Genomic DNA, 19,127 nt, shown 5'->3' with positions numbered 1-19,127 from the left:
CATACTTTTAAGTAATGCTGACTGGCTTTACATTCCATACATTTCTCCTCAACACAGTATTAATGAATTAATCAACCATTATAAACATTTAGTAGATATGGAAAGAACTTAAAGGAATCAGCAGTGTAACTTTCTTGTTTGCTTAATAAGTATTTACAAGGTCACTGCGTATTATGCATATTAACTTACATTAATAACTATGGTAGTTAATATATAGCTTGAGAGTTAAGGGAACATTTCTAATTTGAGTATTATTTTTATTTTGCCCATTTACCCCTGACAGCAAGATATCTGACTGATGTCCTTTTGGTTTGGATAGGTGCGTTCGATGATAAAACAGGATCACTGTCTTCTGATTCCTTGAACTCCTGAAGTCAGCTGCCTTCTCTTTCAAACTCTGGCAACCAACTGATGGGTCCAGTAATTGAAAACTGGGTGTGGTCAATAACATTCAAGCAACTTTTTCCTAATACAGACAACCCTGAAGAATTCATATCAATAATTCTGAATTGCTCTGACAAACGTTTTATTACTAACCCCATCAGAAATGTGTGGATGAATATGAACCAGCAGTATACCACCTAAAGTCTTAAACAACAGGCATAATTTAGGTTTGGACAACAAGAATGTCACAGAAATATTTGTGATCCAAAAGTCTTACAGGGTTTTGCCTTAGAATCTATTCTTTGATCGTTGGTATTTCCTTTGTTAATGTGATTGGCCAGAATATGGAAAATAAAAGGCAAGTCATCCACAGGAGTTAGCCTGTGCCTCCTGAGCAGAGTATGTGCGTGTGAGTGCGCGTGGGCATGGCTCACTGCCTGGCTCCCCTGCACCATCATTGATCTCCTCCTCCTCATTAAACACTCGTCGATTCCTGTCTTCCAGATGACACAGGCTGCCCTAGTAGCCAGTCAGTATCGCCTGTGAAGACGCCCTCAGATGCTGGGAACAGCCCCATTGGCTTTTGCCCTGGAAGTGATGAAGACTGTACCAGAAAGAAATGCACAATTGGAATGGTTGGTGAGGGAAGCCTCCAGTCAGCGCGACATAAGAAGGAACCGAAGTCAGGCCTCGTAAAGCCAGGTAAGTGACCTTACTCTTCATGTTCTTATCAGAGCAATATGACTGGAGTGGTTTCAAGTGAAATTTGAAATGAAGCCCCTGGATATCAGGATGAGGAACACTAATGCCTAGTACCCAGAAATATCTTTTTTTTTTCTACAAAAAGAGATAGAGCAGAGAGTGGAATATTTTCTATACTAGTTGTTAATTGAGAATGCATAGTGATATATGTGTCTATTATAAAGACATGTTAAAAAGGGAGGCGATTTGAAGAAATGTTAACTGAATGGTCTAATAGACATTTAAACTATATAATTAAATCTAGCATAAGTTATACTAAGAAATTACTCAGTACCATCTAAACTATGCACAGATTGTGAAAAGAACAGGTTATCTTGAGGCAGATCTGTAAGGCTGGGAGTGCTTGCTAACCTAGCTATTTTATTTGCTTTTTTAAGACTGAAATATGAGTATGCTGCTATATGTGTGTATGTGTGTTTATGTATATATATAGAATGTTCAATAATGACAAAATAGTAAAAGCTTTGAGATGAAATGGAGATCATTATTACAGTGAATAAGATGCCATGAACTTCAGAACAGTTCTCAGAATTTGCAATATAACAATAAGTATTTTACATCTCAAAAATATATACAGTGTATGAGCAAATAAAGTTTTAGTCAAACTAAAGCTATAACTTGAAAGTAAAAGGACCTGAATATTGGCATTGAGAGACAACCCCTATAATATTGTCATTTTCTTCAATATCACCAGTTGTGCTATACATATTAATGAGCCTGAAAAGACAGATTAATGGCTTGCATGAGTTCCATTCCTTACATTTGTCTTCTAATTTTTGTTTGGTGATGACATTATTGTGCAAGGAGCTGTAGGTGGCTTTATTTCAATGGAGCCAAAGCTTGGTCCTTGTCTGCTTCCATTGGGAGGTCCTACATCCACTTCCATCTCTCTCCGCTTTTGTTCTTCATGAAGAATTGATATGCAGAGCATATCTTAATGAATTATTCTTCATCTTGCTTTTGGTCAATCAGAAAAAATGCCGCTTAATTTGAGAGCAAAATTTAAACTGTGTGAGGAAGAAATCCTTTATTTCCTATTGGTTCCTGGTAAATGTCAGTCAAGATGAATTTCTTGTCTTTTGCTTTGGTATAATATGAAAAAGAAAGGAAATGATACACAGTGGAGAAGACAGCATAGGAGAAAGATGGATATTATAAAAGAGATGTTAAGTACCCCTTTTTATGCCTTTTATGCTCTTTTATATACTTAAGACAGAGACAGTGTGTTCAAGAATGTCATATAATTATTGTATTGTTGTTATTGAGTCGCTAAGTTGTATCCAAATGTAATTATGGTCAAGAAATAAACCATTACCTTGTGTATTCAGAAACTAGAATGTCCTTCCTCTCTTCCCCAGCTCGGCTGTCCTTTTAAAAAATTAAGATATAATTCACATACTATAAAATTCACCCCTTTAAAGTGTACATTTCCATGGTATTTAGTATATTCAAAAGATTGTACAAACATTACCACTGTCCAATTTCAGGGCACTTTTATATCCCTCCAAAGAAGCCCCATACCCATGAGACGTCACTGTCCACTCTTCCTTTCTCCCAGCCCCTGACAACGACTTACGTGCCCTCTGTCTGATCTGCCTGTTCTGGACATCACGTATAATGGCATTGTATAATCTATGACCTTTTGTGTTTGGCTTCTTTTGCTTAGCATGATGTTTTCAAGGTTCATGCACTAGCCCATCATTCTTTTTATGGCTCAGTAATATTCTACTGTATGAATATACCACATTTTAAAGTAAACTTTTGGTGAGAAATTTTGGATGTACAGAAAAATTGAGCACCCAGTACAGGGTTCTCATATCCCCTACCATATCTCATATCTCATACCACTACCTCCAGCTTCTTCTATTATTAACATCTTGGCTTAGTGTGGTGTCACACCACATTTTGCTTATCCGTTCACAGTTGATGGACATTTGGGTTGTTTCCACTTTTGACCTATTGTGAATAATGGTGTCATGAACAGTCACATACAAGTTTTCATACAGACTTTCAGTTCTCTTGGGTGTATACCTAAGACTGAAATTTCTAAGTCATATGGTAACTCTATGTTTAACCCTTTGAGGAACTGCCGAACTTTTTTCCCTAATGGCTGTACTACCTTACATACCACCAGCAATGTCTAAGGGTTTCAGTTTCTCAGCATCCTTATTAACAGTTGTTATTGTCTATCCTTTTGGTTATACTTACTCTAGTGAGTGTGAGGCAGTATTTCATTGTGCTTTTGATTTCCATTTCCCTGATGGCTAAAGATGACGAGCACCTTTTCATGTGCGTATTGGCTGTTCGTGTATCTTCCTTGGAGAAATGTTCTCAATTTTCTTTTAGACAGTTGGGAGCAGTCACCAATAGATTCTGCTTCTTGCGGCATACAGGATGTGAGTTTAAGAGCAGAAGCCCTGTCATCCTCTTTTTGTATTCCTAGCACACAGGGTCCGGTGTGTATCGAGGGCACAGTCGACACTGGTTAACCTCAACAGCAAAGGTAGGCTATGGCATTGAGAATGTAAAATGCTGCAGGAAAGAGTGTCGGCTTTGGGGGTGGCCAAGAAAAAATAGATTTTTATTGTGAAGATGTTGTAGGATTTGAATGCAACCTGAAATTATTTCACTTCTGTTATTCACCACCCACCACCTTCCCTGACGGAGAAGGCAATGGCACCCCGCTCCAGTACTCTTGCCTGGAAAATCCCATGGATGGAGGAGCCTGGTGGGCTGCAGTCCATGGGGTCTCTACGAGTCGGACAGGACTGAGCAACTTCACTTGCACTTTTCTCTTTCATGCGTTGGAGAAGGAAATGGCAACCCACGCCAGTGTTCTTGCCTGGAGAATCCCAGGGACAGCAGAGCCTGGTGGGCTGACGTCTCTGGGGTCGCACAGAGTCGGACACAACTGAAATGACTTAGCAGCAGCAGCAGCACCTCCCCCGATCCCCACCTCATCCTCAAAACATTTTACAGTGGTGACTATACAAGTAAACAGTGAAACAAGACACGAGTGTGGTGCAGCAAGAACAAACTAAGTTAAACAAACTAAGTCTAAACTAAGTTAAGACTATCCTTGGCCTTCCCTGGTGGCTCAGTTGGTAAAGAATCTGCCTGTAATGTAGGAGACCTGGGTTCGATCCCTGGGTTGGGAAGATCCCCTGGTGGAGGGCACAGCAACCCACCCCAGTATTCTTGCCTGGAGAATCCCAAGGACATAGGAGGCTGTCAGACTACAATGCACAGGGTCACAAAGAGTTGGGCACGACTAAGTGACTTACACTTTCACTTTCACTTCAAGACTACCCGTGCCCTTCCTTGTTTCAGTGGTCATCATATGCTCAGTCACTCAGTCGTGTCTGACTTTGTGACCATACACATTTTGGTCCTCCAGGCTTCTCCGGCCATGGGATTCTCCAGGAAAGAATGCTGGAGTGGGCTGCCATTTCCTTCTCCAGGGGATCTTCCCGATCCAGGGATAGAACCCGTGTCTCCTGCACTGCAGGCGGATTCTTCACTGCTAAGGCCCAGGGGAAGCCTTGTTTCAATAATCATCATAAGAATAATCATATCTTAATGAAGGTTAAAAACCCTGTGTGTATGCACAGAATTCACCCTGAGCAAGTCTTGGTTCCTACAGAAGATACGTGTTGAATATCAGCTACTTGTCTTGCTGAGGATGTTTAAGTAGAAAGTACAGACAAAAAGACTAACAAGGAGTGAGTGGGAGGGAGGAAGGAAAAGAAGGAAGGAGGAAAGAAAGGAAACACGAGTTGTTCTTCATGCTGTTTCAATAATAATGGATCCTTTGAGAATCCTGAAGGCCATGGACCCATATTCCAGAAAAATATGCACAAAATATCACATACTATTTCTGGGTTTTATGGGCCCCCTTTATTAGGATTTTTAACTCCTAGTTAATAACCCTGCCCAGTGGCAGAGCCTGAAATAGCACCTTTGTCAACTGCTTCTGATTTAATCACCTAAGCAGTGCTGACCTCAGGATCTTTTGATTTATTTGCATTTGATCAAGGTCACAAGGGTCTCTAAAGTGTATTTTTCAGTTGCCTGAGGTTCCTAATGTCATCACTAAAAGGCATTGCTTGAGCTTTTGAATGGGTCCCTATCTGTAGGGACCCATTGGTTCCCAGTGGTGGTGGTGGTTTAGTCGCTAAGTCATGTCCGACTCTTGCGACCCCATGGACTGTAGCCCGCCAGGCTCCTCTGTCCATGGGATACTCCAGGCAAGAATACTGGAGTGGGTTGCCATTTCCTTCTCCAGTCTGTACGGTAAGCTCTTTGTATTTAAAGCAGTCTGCACTGGGACCTATAGCTCTCTGAATTTTCAGCAGAATAAACCTGTCAGTCTCATAACTAAGAAGAGAGAAACCCAAGACACAAGGGCCTTGGGTTACTCCAAAATCTATAAAATGCAGAGAATCTGTCGTGAAACCACAAGAAGATACTGCTCACCGGTTATTAAAATGTTCCACCTCCTCCACAGCCCCAGGTGACCATCTCCCCTCAGCCTAAACTCATCTTCCACTCTTGATGTATGCTCTACTTTTTTAAAATAAATCAACTCATTAGAACCAATACCAGTTTATTAAAATAGCAAGCAATTAGTCTCCTACACAGATGCTCCAGGGCCCTTTAACATTAACCTGGGCGCATTTAATTTTAGGTCTGTTGTTCTAGATTCTGGAAACTGCTGTTCACCTTGGAAAGGAGTTATTGAAATGCCCCTTTGGTTGTTCAGATAAGAACTAATAATGTTGTATGTGTGTGTGTGTGTGTGTGTGCTTAGTCACTCAGTCATGTCCAACTCTTTGCAACTCCATGGACTGTAGCCCACCAAGCTCCTCTTTCCATGGTGATTCTCCAGGCAAGAATACTGGAGTGGGTTGCCATTCCCTCCTCCAGGAATCATCCCAACCCAGGGATCGAACCTGCATCTCCTGCATTGACAGGCAGATTCTTTACCACTGAGCCACCTGGGAAGCTCCATAGTAATGTTGGCTGGGTACCTAATGCAGAAGGAGAAGGGAACTGTGTCACGGGATGCCAGGAAGGGCTTAGAAAGGTAAGCTGAGCACACCCGCACCTCCCCAGCAGGGCACCACGGCACTCACAGCATGGAAGCCTTGCCTTCTAGGCAGGACTCGTGCTGGACCTTCTCGGAGGCAGTGCGCCTTCTGTCATTTTGGCTTCTATCACTTAATGCCTATTCAGATTTAATTAAAAATTGCCACCAAACAGTGAAAGAAAATAACCCTGCAGTCAGTTGGATAATGGCTTTGCCTTTTTCATGTTTTCATGAGTCAACTCAGCAGACGTTCAAGACTGTATCTCTAGAGCCTAATACGATGTCTGTCATGACACAGGTGTGCAGTAAATCCTTCAATGAGAATGGAATGATGTTTAGTGTGGGAGGAGTATGGGAAAGATAGGCAGAGATGACCTCAGCATCATCCTTGCTCTTGGGGACCTTATCATTCAAGACAGAAAACTGTACAATAGAGCTGGGCTATAGTACAGATTAAAAGGAAGGGAATGAAGGCATGCTGTAGGGACCTCTTTATAATAATTCATTTTTATTGGAATATAGTTGATTTACAATGTTGTGCTAGCTTCTGCTGTACAGCAGAGTGAATTAGTTGTACATACACACGCTGTGCTATGCTAAGTTGCTTCAATCGTGTCCGACTCTGCAAGCCTATGGACTACAGCCACCCCCTCCCCTTCTCTGTCCATGGGATCCTCCAGGCAAGAATACTGGAGTGGGTTGCCATTCCCTCCTCCAGGGGGTCTCCCTGACCCAGGGGTTGAACCTGCGTCTCTTATGTCTCCTGCACTGGCAGGCAGGTTCCTCACCACTGGTCCACCTGGGAAGCCAGTACATATACATATATTCTCTCTCTTTTTTAGGTTCTTTTCCCGTAGAGGTCATTACAGTGTACTGAGTAGAGCTCCCTGTGCTGTAGAGTAGGTAGGTCCTTCTTAGTTATCTATTTTACGTGTATTAATAGTAGTGTACGGGCTTCCCAGGTGGCGTTAGTGGTAAGGAATCTGCCTGCCAATGCAGGAGACATAAGAGACGTGGGTCCCATCCCTGGGTCTGGAAGATCCCCTGGAGTAGGAAATGGCAATCAACTCTGGTATTCTTGCATGGAGAATCCTATGGACAGAGGAGCCTGGCAGGCTACAGTCCATAGGGTCACAAAGAGTAGGGCAAGACTGAAGCAGCTTAGCACACACACATGCAATAGTAGTGTATATATGCCAATCCCATTACTTTTTGAGAGATCTACATTGTTAGCATTCCTTCTCTCAGATGCTTATCCTGATTTTAGTCCACAGTCAGTTTTCCTGATGAGATTGTTGTCACCCAGAAAGGAAAGTTTTAATTGGATTTCTGCACTAGAACATTAAATGATTTTCCTGGGCCGCCTTTAATGCTTGATTGTCTACGTGGGGAGCATCTTAACCCAAAGGAGAAAAAGACCCAGTGTCAGTGTTCTACAAATGCAAGTACTAAATCCTTCCTATACAAGGCTTGTGGGAGAGCTAAGGAAACAACTACACAATTTGAACAAATAATTAGAAAAAGTGAAAGGGAGGAAAAAAAAAAAACCTGCCGTTTAAGGAGGTAGATCAAGAGCAAATGGTTAGGGTCATTATAACTGAAAAGAAATCCACATTTAGAAACTGAAATGTTGAAAACTACATTTGAAAGATGTCACCGCCACCATCAGAATTCAGAGTAAGTTAGTATTCCCCTGTCGTCAGACACCACCCAGGCTATTGAAATCAGAAACCTGGCCAGATGAACTGTAATAACCTCACCACAGTAACAGAGGATGGGTGACTTTAAAAAGATGATTTCCCACTTTCAGAGGCATTTGCTAGGAAACTCAGAAGGCACCAACTGGACTGATGATTAATCAACACTGGCTTAAGGAGACGGAGGCTCCTTCACACACAGCCAACGGCCCGCAGGTGTTCCCGTGCTTATCAGGGGCATCGTCCCTTTCGCTTTAAAGTTAGTTGTGTCGAATAAAAGGGACAATGTACAGGGTGGGGCGTGAGCGGGGCATATGTTCTTACAATAACTTGACTACAAAGAGGACACTCAAGAACTTAGCTTACACTTCTCCGCAGGTTACCCAGCTTGTGGTTTCTTGGGGGAAAAAGTGTGAATGGATGGGTGGGGTGGGGCTGCAGGGATACCTGACTAACCACCAGACTCAGGAATCCAGTACACCAGGCTCACAGCTTCATGCCACCTCTTTAACAATGCACTCTTCAACTACTTGTTATCTTCCAGAAACTTTGTGTTTGGCATCTTTAGAATGGGTTATTGTGTCCATTAAACAGATTAAAGAATGTAAGATGCCCAGCGTTCCATCTGGCAGAAAACAATTCCTTAGTAAATGTTAATAACAGTCATTCGTTGCTCTTAAAATAGCTATCAGAGATTCCTTGCACTTTGTTTACAAGGAATATCCTTGAAACTATCACACAGAACTTATGTTTATTAAAACAAAATTCTAGCATGTCATGTTCTCCCAGTTCATATAAAACAAGAGGAGTGTTTGCTATTGGAGGACACTGGAGAGAGCGTGAGTTGATTGACAGATGATGGTTTGACAATGAGGAAAGAGAAAATATGAAAGGGAAAATATGTAAAAAGCAAACAAAAGACCACTAAAAAGCATGACAGCCTATTAAATGTTTGTAGCACTTGTGTGTGTATGTGTGCTCAGTTGTATCTGACTCTTTGTGACCCCATGGGCTGTTGCCTGCCAGGCTCCTCTGTCTGTGGGATTTCCCAGGCAAGAATGCTGAAGTGAGTTGCCATTCCCTACTCCAGGGAATCTTCCTGACCCCGCATCTCTTGCATCTCCTGCATTGGCAGGCACATTCTTTATCACTAGCACCACATGAGAGGCTTCTTATAGCACTTAATGCAATACTTAATGTTCTAGAAACAGACTGAGTCATTGTGATGGTGTAGTTGACAGAAAATTATGTGTATGAAGGCAGGAAAATTCCTGAAACATTTTAGAAATATTTTCATAGAATGGAAAAATTAAAATTTTAGTGCTAAAAGAGATTTGGGTTTTATGGAAACATTCTGCATTCTTTGGCAGACAGTGCTTTTCTAATAGCTTGTAGTTTCAAAGGTCTTTCAGCAGCAAAGCCCAATCTCAAATAAAGTCTTTAGTCTGTTTCAGATGCTAAACATATCTGGAAGACTATATTAGATGTAATTGTGTGCTTGCATGACTCTGAAATTTGATTAAAAATTGTTGTAGCCCATATTTATTGAGACTTAACTGTCCCAGGCAAAATTCCAAGGACTTTACTCATTTAATCCTAATATCAGTGTGAGAAGGGGGTATCATTGTCCCCTCTTTTTCAGATGGAGAAACTGGCATAGAGAAGCTAATTCATGCAAGGTCACAGTCTGTAAATGGATTCTAAACAGTGTAGTTTTGCTTTTGACTCTTAACTACCACACTGGTTGTAAGGTCCAACTTCAAAGGAAAAATTTTAATTGTAACAGGGAAGTATGACAATTGAGAAAGATGTGTTGATATAAGACAGGGATTTTTAAAAAAATTATCTTTGGAGCCCTATAGATTATCTGATACAGTCCCTATACTTATTATGCTGGCTGCTGCTAACCAAATCAATGACCCTCAATGTAACTTCAATGAAATACAGAAAATTGAACACAGGAGGCTATTTGGATGCAGATCAGGAAAATAAACCATGAAGATGTCAACATCAAAGGATGTGAGGGTCTTCAGAGTTTTCCACTTGATCATGATTACTTCTTTCTCTACTTGTCACAGTGTTTAATGTGCCGCCCTGTGTGTCATTAATAGTTTCATAAACAATGATCATTAGGTTTTGTCAACTTAAACAGGAGCTTTTGCACCGATACTGAAGTGGATCTCTGAAACTTTCACTCTGAGAGAAAAAATGCCCCCCCAGGAATCAGCACAAAATGTTTTATGATGAGCTGCTGTATAGTCTGCCTCTTCTCCCCAGCAGAGACCAGACGGGTGGAAAAAAAAACGCTGAACTGTGATGAGGAGCCCTGGGTGTTTATCTTTATCGCAGGGTTACTTACATATTTACTCTCATGGCTTCCTCCCATCTGTGCCTTTGATGGTGCACCCAATCAATGTGATGCGGCCAAATGGTCTGCTAATGGTTTTCCCATAAGAATTAGTGAGTTATAATCCTCTTCTTCTCAGAGGTGACTGCTGTCCACATCCCAGGTCTACTGGGATTTATTGCACCTACAGTGTTATAGCTACCGATTTGGGGGCTCGCCAGATGCTTCCTAAGTGCTCTAATGTGCTGAGAACAAAGCGATAGTGGTATCTCACACATAGCAGATGCCCCAGCAGACCACACACCCACCATTAAAGATGTTTATCGACTACCAGCCCAAGAGAAATAAACCTGAAAATGTATTTTACACACAAACCTATAAACTAAGAGTTATAAATCATGCAGATATATGCTTTAGGTTGGGCTTCTCCCCCACCCACAGCCAATTGAGAAGAGTTTATTGAGGACACTGCATGTACAGAAATGGGTTTAATTAAGGAAACCCATCCAGTATGGGGCTTCCCAAGTGGCACTAGTGGTAAAGAACCCGCCTGCCAACGCAGGAGATATAAGAGACGCAGGTTCAATCCCTGGGTCGGTAAGATCCCCTGGAGAAGGGCATGGCAACCCACTCCAGTATTCTTGCCTGGAGAATCCCAGGGACAGGGGAGCCTGGAGGGTTATAGTCCATAGGGTTGCAAAGAGTCAGACACAACTGAAGCCACTTAGCATATAGCACAACCAGTATGGGAATGGCAACAGCTTGGAGTCCTTCCCTGTCGTGAAGAGGCAGAGAAAGGTCAAGGTACCAGAACCCAGAGCCAGAGAATTCCCAGGCTGCATGTGAGGGAACCATGCACTTTGGTGGCAAAGTGTTAGCTGCTCAGTCATGTCTGATTCTTTGCAACCCCATGGACTGTAGTCCACGACGTGCTACAGCCCACGGGGTCAAAAAGAGTCAGACACGACTGAGCTGATTGACTGGACTATAGGCTACTAGGCCCCTCTGTCCATGGGATTTCCCAGGCAAGAGTACTGGAGTGGGTTGCCGTGTCCCCTCCAGTGAATCTTCCCGACCCAAGGATCAAACCTGGGTCTCCCGCATTGCGGGCAGATTCTTTACCATCTGAGCCACTAGGGAAACCCAGCAAAACAATGTGCCTAACAAGAAAGGAGGTAGAGGGAAAAGTACCCTGACTTCTCTGTCTTCTTTGTCTGTATAATTAGGTGGGTGGCGTTTGGGTGGACTGGGCTACTGGTGGAAGTTATGTGTTGAACCAAACTTAAGTAAGTTTGTTGGGGTATTTCAGTGAGTTACAGTCTTCTACCACCTGAACCTGTGTCTAACAGCAGCCAAGCAGTAGGCAGTGTTGCTGCAGGCCACAGTTAAGTGAGGTGAGCTTCAGGAAACTGGCCACAGTGGACTTACAATCCAAGACGTTTTCAATTCAAATCCATTACATGGACTAGAATGTCTGTGGCTTTGCAGGAAGGTGATTTTTGTGTAGGAGCCTAAAAGACAGCAAACCTCACTCACTTCACCACCTATAAGGGTTCTGCTCAACTTCAGTTTGAATCCTGGCTGTACACTGATTGACCAGCTTTCACTCATTCACTCAACAAGCATTTACAAAGCATTTATTCTGTGCTGACACCATTGTTCCAGGCTTTCAGGACAGAGGAGGGGAAAAAACAAATAAGATGCCTGTTCTCTTGGAACCTGCCTGATATAGGGAGATGGCTGATACACAAGCACACAAACAAGATAAGTTCAGATAGTGACACTTAAAACAAGGGAAGGCTATAGCCAGTGATGAGCATTGGGCAGGGAGTGTCTGGGGAGGTGACATTTGAGCTGAGAACTTAGTCATATTCCTTTGCACTTGCGGAGGGTTTGCAGGGACAGTGAGTGAAGCAGTGAGCTAGGAAGAAGAAAGAGTAATTGCAGGTGAAGTCTGCATCAAACAATGGGAACCTACTGGCCAGTTTTGAGAGAGACATAATTTAATATATGGGTTTCCCAGGTGGCTCAGTGATAAAGAATCTGCCTGCCAACGCAGGAGTCACAGGAGATGCAGGTTCCACCCCTAGGACAGGAAAATTCCCTGGACAGAGGAGCCTGGTGGGCTACAGTCCATAGAGCACAGAGTCAGACACAACTGAGCATGCTCTCAACGCAACACAATTTAGTGTATATGTTCAAGGCCCTTTTGGTTGCTCTGAGGAGCTTGCATTTTCAAGAGATGAAACTGGAAGCAGGTTAATGAAGGAGAAGGCAGTGAAAACAGAGCCAAGTGTAGGAAACAGTGTATATGAGAGAATACAAGGTCCTGCATTTTCCTAATGAGATTAAAAATGTTTTATTTGCTAACTTGCATAAACCTTTAGAGATGGATGAAATAGTCAATAGCTGGTAGGTTTTTTTAATTTATTTTTTTTAAACATACAAATTTTTAAACATACAAATGTATACTCTGTTATTTATTTAGAAGCAGGAATCTTGTTATTCATCATTAATATAAAAAATTTATTGCCCTCCTCATCCCTGGAGCTAGTTTTCAACTCAGATGTCTTTTCCAATGTCTTTTCCAGAGCAAGTTATCTTCACTTCTGCCCAATTTGTTTGATACAAAGCCATTTTGAATTCATATCTGGAGCTCTCATTGAACATTATTTTCAAGCCTATGAGTACTGTGAGGGTAGCTGTTAAGTTAATGTAAAAAGAGGCTCCCAAATCCAGAGGTTAAAAACTAGACAGAAGCTGATCTTCGTCATAAAACAGTCCCTAGGTGTTTGGGGGACTGAGGCTGGTAGGCAGCATGTCAGGTCGGCTGTCCTTCTCCAGGAAGAAGGAGGGAGAGAGGGACCAGGGGATACTCACCCAATCACTTTACGGTCAGGGCACAGAAGTGGCACACGTCATTTCCAATTATATCCCAGAACATCTGAGTCAGCTGGGCATCTATTATTATGGCAGAAGGAAAGAATGGGGATGGACATTGGAGGACAGCTAGCAGACCATCACAGCACCCATGGAGAGCATGGGGGCAGCTGGTTTTCTGTTCCCCTGTAAATGCAATGTCAGTATCCGTCAATACCTAAAGCTATTCAGTTACTAAGTCCAGTTAGCAAAGAGTATGTTTTTTTTTTTCAATCTCCACAACTTAACCTTTGATTATTGCTATTTAATAGCAGAAGCAGCAGAGCATGAGATTGTTGGATGGCATCACCGATTCAGTGGACATGAACTTGGGCATACTCAGGGAGACAGTGAGGGACAAGGGAGACCAGGCGTGCTACGGTCCATGGGATTGCAAAGAGTCAGACACGACTTAGCGACTGAACAACACTGCTATTTAAGCTGATCTTTAAAAAAGGCTGGAGGAGTCATAGCAGTCATACCACAGGAATAATTACAAAATCTGCTTTTGAATTTCTTGGCCCCCTTCATTTTAAACAATCCCATCAGTCGACCCCTGAAGGCAGCCCAAAACAATACTGATTGAGGTCGATTCAGTCCCCTGTGTCTTTTTCAAATGACACTTTTTGTTCAAAGAAGGTAATTATAAGAGAGATCTCTATAATAAGAGGCTTTGGAAAGACTTTAAAATAAGGAGCTTGCTTTTGTGTGAGGTAATTGTGGGAAGAGAGTGCCTCATCTTATATTTAGATATTGAATAGGGTGCACCACGTCACTTGCCAAGCAGTGGGAGACAGGGGAGTTCATATGCCGGATAGTTTCTTTTGTAAATATGAGGAAATGATTTCTCTTTTGTCATATGGAGGAATAATTACTACTTATCTTTCTTATGTTGCTGTGAGAATCATAAAATGCTGGGGTCCAGCCCCGGCTGATCCAGGGTATTCGAAGCGGGGACAGCGTCGGCGAGGGTCAGGATACAATAGCTTCAATTAGATATTAATTAAAGATATAAAGAGTAATAGAATAAGGATAGCTCAGTAGGAAAATTCAGTGGAGAAAAGAGGCTGAATAGCTTGGTTTACGTGGGAGACCAATAAAACTTCAAGACAAGAAGCTTGCACCACTTACGTAGGCCGCAGGCATCCTTCCGTTCTCCCGAAGGAGAGGAGACACTGAGGCCTCGCCGGTCGGATCTTAGAAGCCCAGGCATAATTAGTAAGCATGGTGGGTTCAGTGCTCCAGATGGAGACTCAGCCAGAATGAGAGAGAGAGCGACATGGGGAGACCAGTATTTCGAGAAACTGATCCCAATTCTTTATTTTCCATGGTCTACATTTATACACTGAGATGTTATGCAAAAGTCACGTGGGGTCAGCAGTCCTGACTTTTATCAAAGTCAGGTGCTTCATACAAATGTATACAGAGGTCTTAGGGGTGTTACATCATCTTCTGGCAGGGGGCCTGCTGACAATTTATGACCCTCTCCTTGTGACAGTGGTCAGTCAACCAGGACACTTATTTCTCCAGGGGTGATTATTCTTAAAACAGACGCCACCCAAATAAAGTTACATTCCTATAGGGGGAGGGTGTAGTGGGTTTTAGTTAAGGAAAGAATTTACTTAGCCTAAGGTCTAACGTGATTAATATCAAAGGTTAATACTTATTTCTTCTATATATTCATTAATGTGTGTAAGGGCAGGGGATATGGAGACTTAGCAACAAACATTGGCTCAACAAATGAAAAACCCTTCACCAATACAATTTCTAATCAGCCCACTATACTTATACTAATAGTTTTCTAACTTTTCTAAGGAACCTGTTTTTAGAAGGTTTAAAGCATCTTGTGCCTCTCACGGTTGGGAGGCTGTGAGCAATCACATGTGGCCGGACAAGCCTGTCAGGCAGGCCAGAGAACCTTCAGAGGAGTTTGTAGGTTAAAATACTCTTGTCACGCCCAGGAGTTTTTATTAACTGGAGCTCTAAGTTAACTCCTTCTCCAAAAGAGGTGGTGGGGGACAGCCCCCTGTAAAGTCAGAGGTGTAGGTGAGAGCACAAAGTAGTAAAGTAGGCAGGCTCTGGTTATGGGGGTAGTTGCTCGAGGATTTCCAGGGGGACTCTGAGGCTCAATCCCGCCTTTGCGTATGTCGAGCCTCCTTCCTCATGACCTTTGCCACGGGTGGAGTACCTCACTCTGGCCCCCAACAATAAAACATGTTACGTATGTAACAGAGTACAGGCCTACCTTAGAGATTTTGTGGGTTTGGTTCCAGACCACTGCAGTCAAGTGAATATTGCAATGAAGTGAGTCATGCGAATTTTTTGGTTTCCTAAAGTATATAAAAGTTATATCTACTCTCTACTGTAGTATATGAAATGTGCAATAGCATTGGGTCTAAAAATATATACATTTAAAAATAGTTTATGCTATCATATGCAGACCATCATCTGACAACTCACAGTACCACATACCTTCAGGTTTTTAAAAAATGCAGTATCTGCGAAGCACAATACAACAAAACATAGTAAGGTGAGATATGCCTGTATGTGCATCGAGTAAATACTGCACGATGCTGAGAGGTAAACGTGCACGTCTTACACCTTTGCAAAAATCAGTGTCAGCATTTGGCAAGTGTTTGTAGTTACCGTATTTTCCTGTTCTGCAGTGTGTGCTCAGTAAATGATCATTATGGTGATTAAATGAGCAAAGTTTACAAATAGCTCAACTTTAAGGTATTTGAATGCTCGCTTCCCATCTTGTTTGCATTGGTCCTATTTATCACAGTTACCTTCTTAGTAAGAATTATTCTAATATAATAAAGGGCTTTTCTGGATGCTTAATAAACATCTTGGCTCTGAGCAAACTCCTGTTTGGAAACACTGTGCTAACAGTTGTCTCAGACAGCCTTCAATTCATTTTCTCCCTTGAGAACAAGGATTGTCTCCTGGTCCTCCCTCCCAGAGAGAACTGTGAAGTGCCTTGCATATTTAAATAGCTGGAAGTCAGGAAGTACACTGAAAAATTTCCTCAAAGTGTCACGTGCTTGCCATTACATGTAGGAATGTGTTGGGTTTTGATGTAATTTCTTCCTTGCTCTTTGGGATATAAAGGCTCTTAAGTGTTGCTCTATAATTGTCAAAGATTAGCCTTGACTGTCCTGTAGGCCTTTACCTCTGTTTGACAATTTGATGTTTCCTTAAATGCTTTGTGTCCATTCATGAGGGCGATGGTTTCATTTGAAATGCTGCAGTCACCAGGGAGAAGCTCTTGTGCTCTCTCCTGATTGGCCAGCCTCCCCTCTGCCTCCTGTTGCTATGGTGCCCAGCAGAGTAACTTCCTTGCCCTGTACAAGTAGGAGGCTCAGTCTCCATGGATACCCCACTCTGAGACTGTACTCCACGGAGAGATGAGCTGAGCTGCACATACTGTATTTCTGCACAAGACATACCCCAGCCTGTGGTGGGAGGCTGTTTGCAGAGGCAGTGTTTGCCATGAAAGTCTACGGAGCTTATCTTCTAAGTAAGTCATATTAGTCACAGTAAGTAAATAATTATATTGGATCCCAGAGGATACGTTCTTTGTGTATATGTGTGTGTCAAGTTACTTGTGGTAGGCTAAAAATGTAGTCTGGAAACAAATTTTCAACCGTCTGCCTTTCAGATATCCTGAATGCAGAGTCTGAAACTAAACTTTGAAAAATACACACCTATATTGTTTTAAGTACCCCTTGTCATTTGTGAATCTGCCGTTTGAGGCAAATGGGAAAAGATGGACATGGATGATCACACTTGAGAATGCTCTCCTAACTCTCAGCCTTGCATGCTGCATTTGTAAATGCAGAGCTTGTCCTTGCCCAGTGACGTGCTATGGGAATAGACGAGCACAGGCACAATTAATGCTAATTGGCCCTGCACACAGTGTGCAATGGGGCCTCTGTGTAGGCTGAGACTCGATGTATTTATTATCAAGAGTGATCTTGCTTATGTGCTCATCTCTGCCAGTTCACCATGGAAATTACTCAGAGACCATCTCTCTAGCCAGTTTTAATTTATTTTTCTCATATAGTGTTCAGGAAAAATTCAGAAACTCTTCAGGTCCGTGGAATTGGGATGGGGAAGAATTTTGTGTTTATTAATGATTTGCTCTAACATTTCCGCTTTCTTGTACCTTCCAAGAGCATAAGGGTTGGGTTTGCAATGTTGTAAAACACATGAGTCATCTTAGAGCAATTTTCATCTGCTGGGTGAATGATTAATGCCTGTGGTGTTAAAATTAATGAGTGGAAACAAAAGACTATACGTATGGTTACCCCAACTTAGTTCAGTAATTCTAAAATTACATTAAATTAGATCTTCAGACTGTCCACAGTAGGTAGCTGGCGTCTAGCAGCTCTAGACAAAAAGCAGAATATACACTGTACTGGTGTAAGAGTGATTCATTTTTAGTTATATAGAACAGTGAGCACAGACTGTCACGCTAGATTGTAAATGTCTCTTATTTTCTGTACTCATGACTAACCATTCATGTAGAGGAGAACTGGTGTAATGTCATCTCTTCCAGCTGTTAGTCATGGCTCAATTTTAATTGCCCCAAATGATGAAAAGTCACCACCCTTTGAAGATGTGAATGTCCTGGTGACTCCTCTGGCTCTGATTTTGTCACTGAGGTCAGACTTTAGGTCACTGTCTTAATATTTTATAAATATAATTTCCACTCATCAAAGGGGCAGCAGACAAATAAAAGTTCATGATACACTCTGTAGTGATCATGGCTTTAAAGACATGGAAACAATGTCGATGACACTTTCTGCAAAATTTCTCACCTCATTAGTTGTGGCTCAGCTGGTAAAGAATCTGCCTGCAATGCGAGAGACCTGGGTTCGATCCCTGGGTTGGGAAGATCCCCTGGAGAAGGGAAGAGCTACCCACTCCAGTATTCTGGAATGGAGAATTCCATGGACTGTATAGTCCATGGGGTTGCAAAGAGTTGGACACGACTAAGCGACTTTCACTTTCACTTTTGGTATTATAGGCTCCATTTCTCGTTTTCAGTGTGTCTGTGACAAATTCTCCTGCCCATCTCTGCAAACCAGCAGAGTATGGGAATTTTTTCAGCCTCAAAATACTGGAATTTGCTGTTTCCTCATCTATATCAGTTCAGTTCAGTCGCTCAGTTGTGTCCAACTCTTTTCGACCCCATGAACCGCAGCACGCCAGGCCTCCCTGTCCCTCATCTATATACTGAACTAATAATAGTACCTATGACATAAAGCTACTTTGAAAATTCAGTGACACCATCAGTAGCACATGACATATACTAAATAGTCACTGCTGTTGTATTATGATTACTGTAAGCATCGTTATGATCATTTTTACAATCACTTGTAGTTAAGGGAGAGTGTATTGAAGAGTTTGAACAGTTCTTTGGTTTGATTCCATTCAGCTTATCAAATTTTCTAGCAAATACTAAGAACCTAACCGTGGGCTTGGTGCTTGGTTTTCTGATGGAAATTATGACATTCAATGTACTTGAAAATGTAGACAACAAAACAAAACGTGAGATGTGTAGTAGTTTTTTCTTTTCAAATGTGTGGCTTTCTGTTTTTGTCAAATGGCCGTATCTAGATCTACACAAGGAAATGTTTGCCAATTCATTTTGCTGCCACTAACGGATATGTAAGAGTCCACAGCAGATATGTAAGCTAAAAGGGGCTGGGCTATAGCTAAGTGTAGTTAATAGTTATACCTTGAATTAAAAATGTGACATTTAAAAACTTAGGTTCAGATTCTAAGCTCACTTCCTTTCCTGAAAAGTTTTCCATTCAGAGTGCAATAAATGACATATTTTGAATGAGAGCCGTTTCATTAAGTTGAGTTTTGGGAGTGATTAGAAAGGAAAGGAAAGGGAAATGATTGATTAATCTGTATA

General features: G+C 42.0%; 1 protein-coding gene across 6 annotated transcripts in view; it reads left to right on the top strand.

Moving 5' to 3' along the window:
* The window catches only part of SYBU (syntabulin), an 85,222-nt gene that overhangs the window by 23,756 nt on the left and 42,339 nt on the right, over window positions 1-19,127 (top strand). For 3 of the 6 annotated variants that reach the window (XM_070382185.1, XM_005902658.3, XM_070382187.1), the window contains one exon: window positions 889-1,086. In XM_070382185.1, the coding sequence (XP_070238286.1) occupies window positions 889-1,086 (198 nt within the window). Of the gene's footprint in view, window positions 1-888; window positions 1,087-3,589; window positions 3,650-16,575; window positions 16,719-19,127 lie in introns of those variants that run through there. The other 3 variants (XM_070382184.1, XM_005902657.2, XM_005902659.2) reach the window with 2 other exon arrangements.

This window comes from Bos mutus, chromosome 14 (assembly GCF_027580195.1).
Source record: "Bos mutus isolate GX-2022 chromosome 14, NWIPB_WYAK_1.1, whole genome shotgun sequence".
NCBI classification, from domain to species: Eukaryota; Metazoa; Chordata; class Mammalia; order Artiodactyla; family Bovidae; genus Bos; species Bos mutus.
Note: the sequence above shows the minus strand (reverse complement) of the source record. Positions and strands in the feature narration are given on the sequence as shown.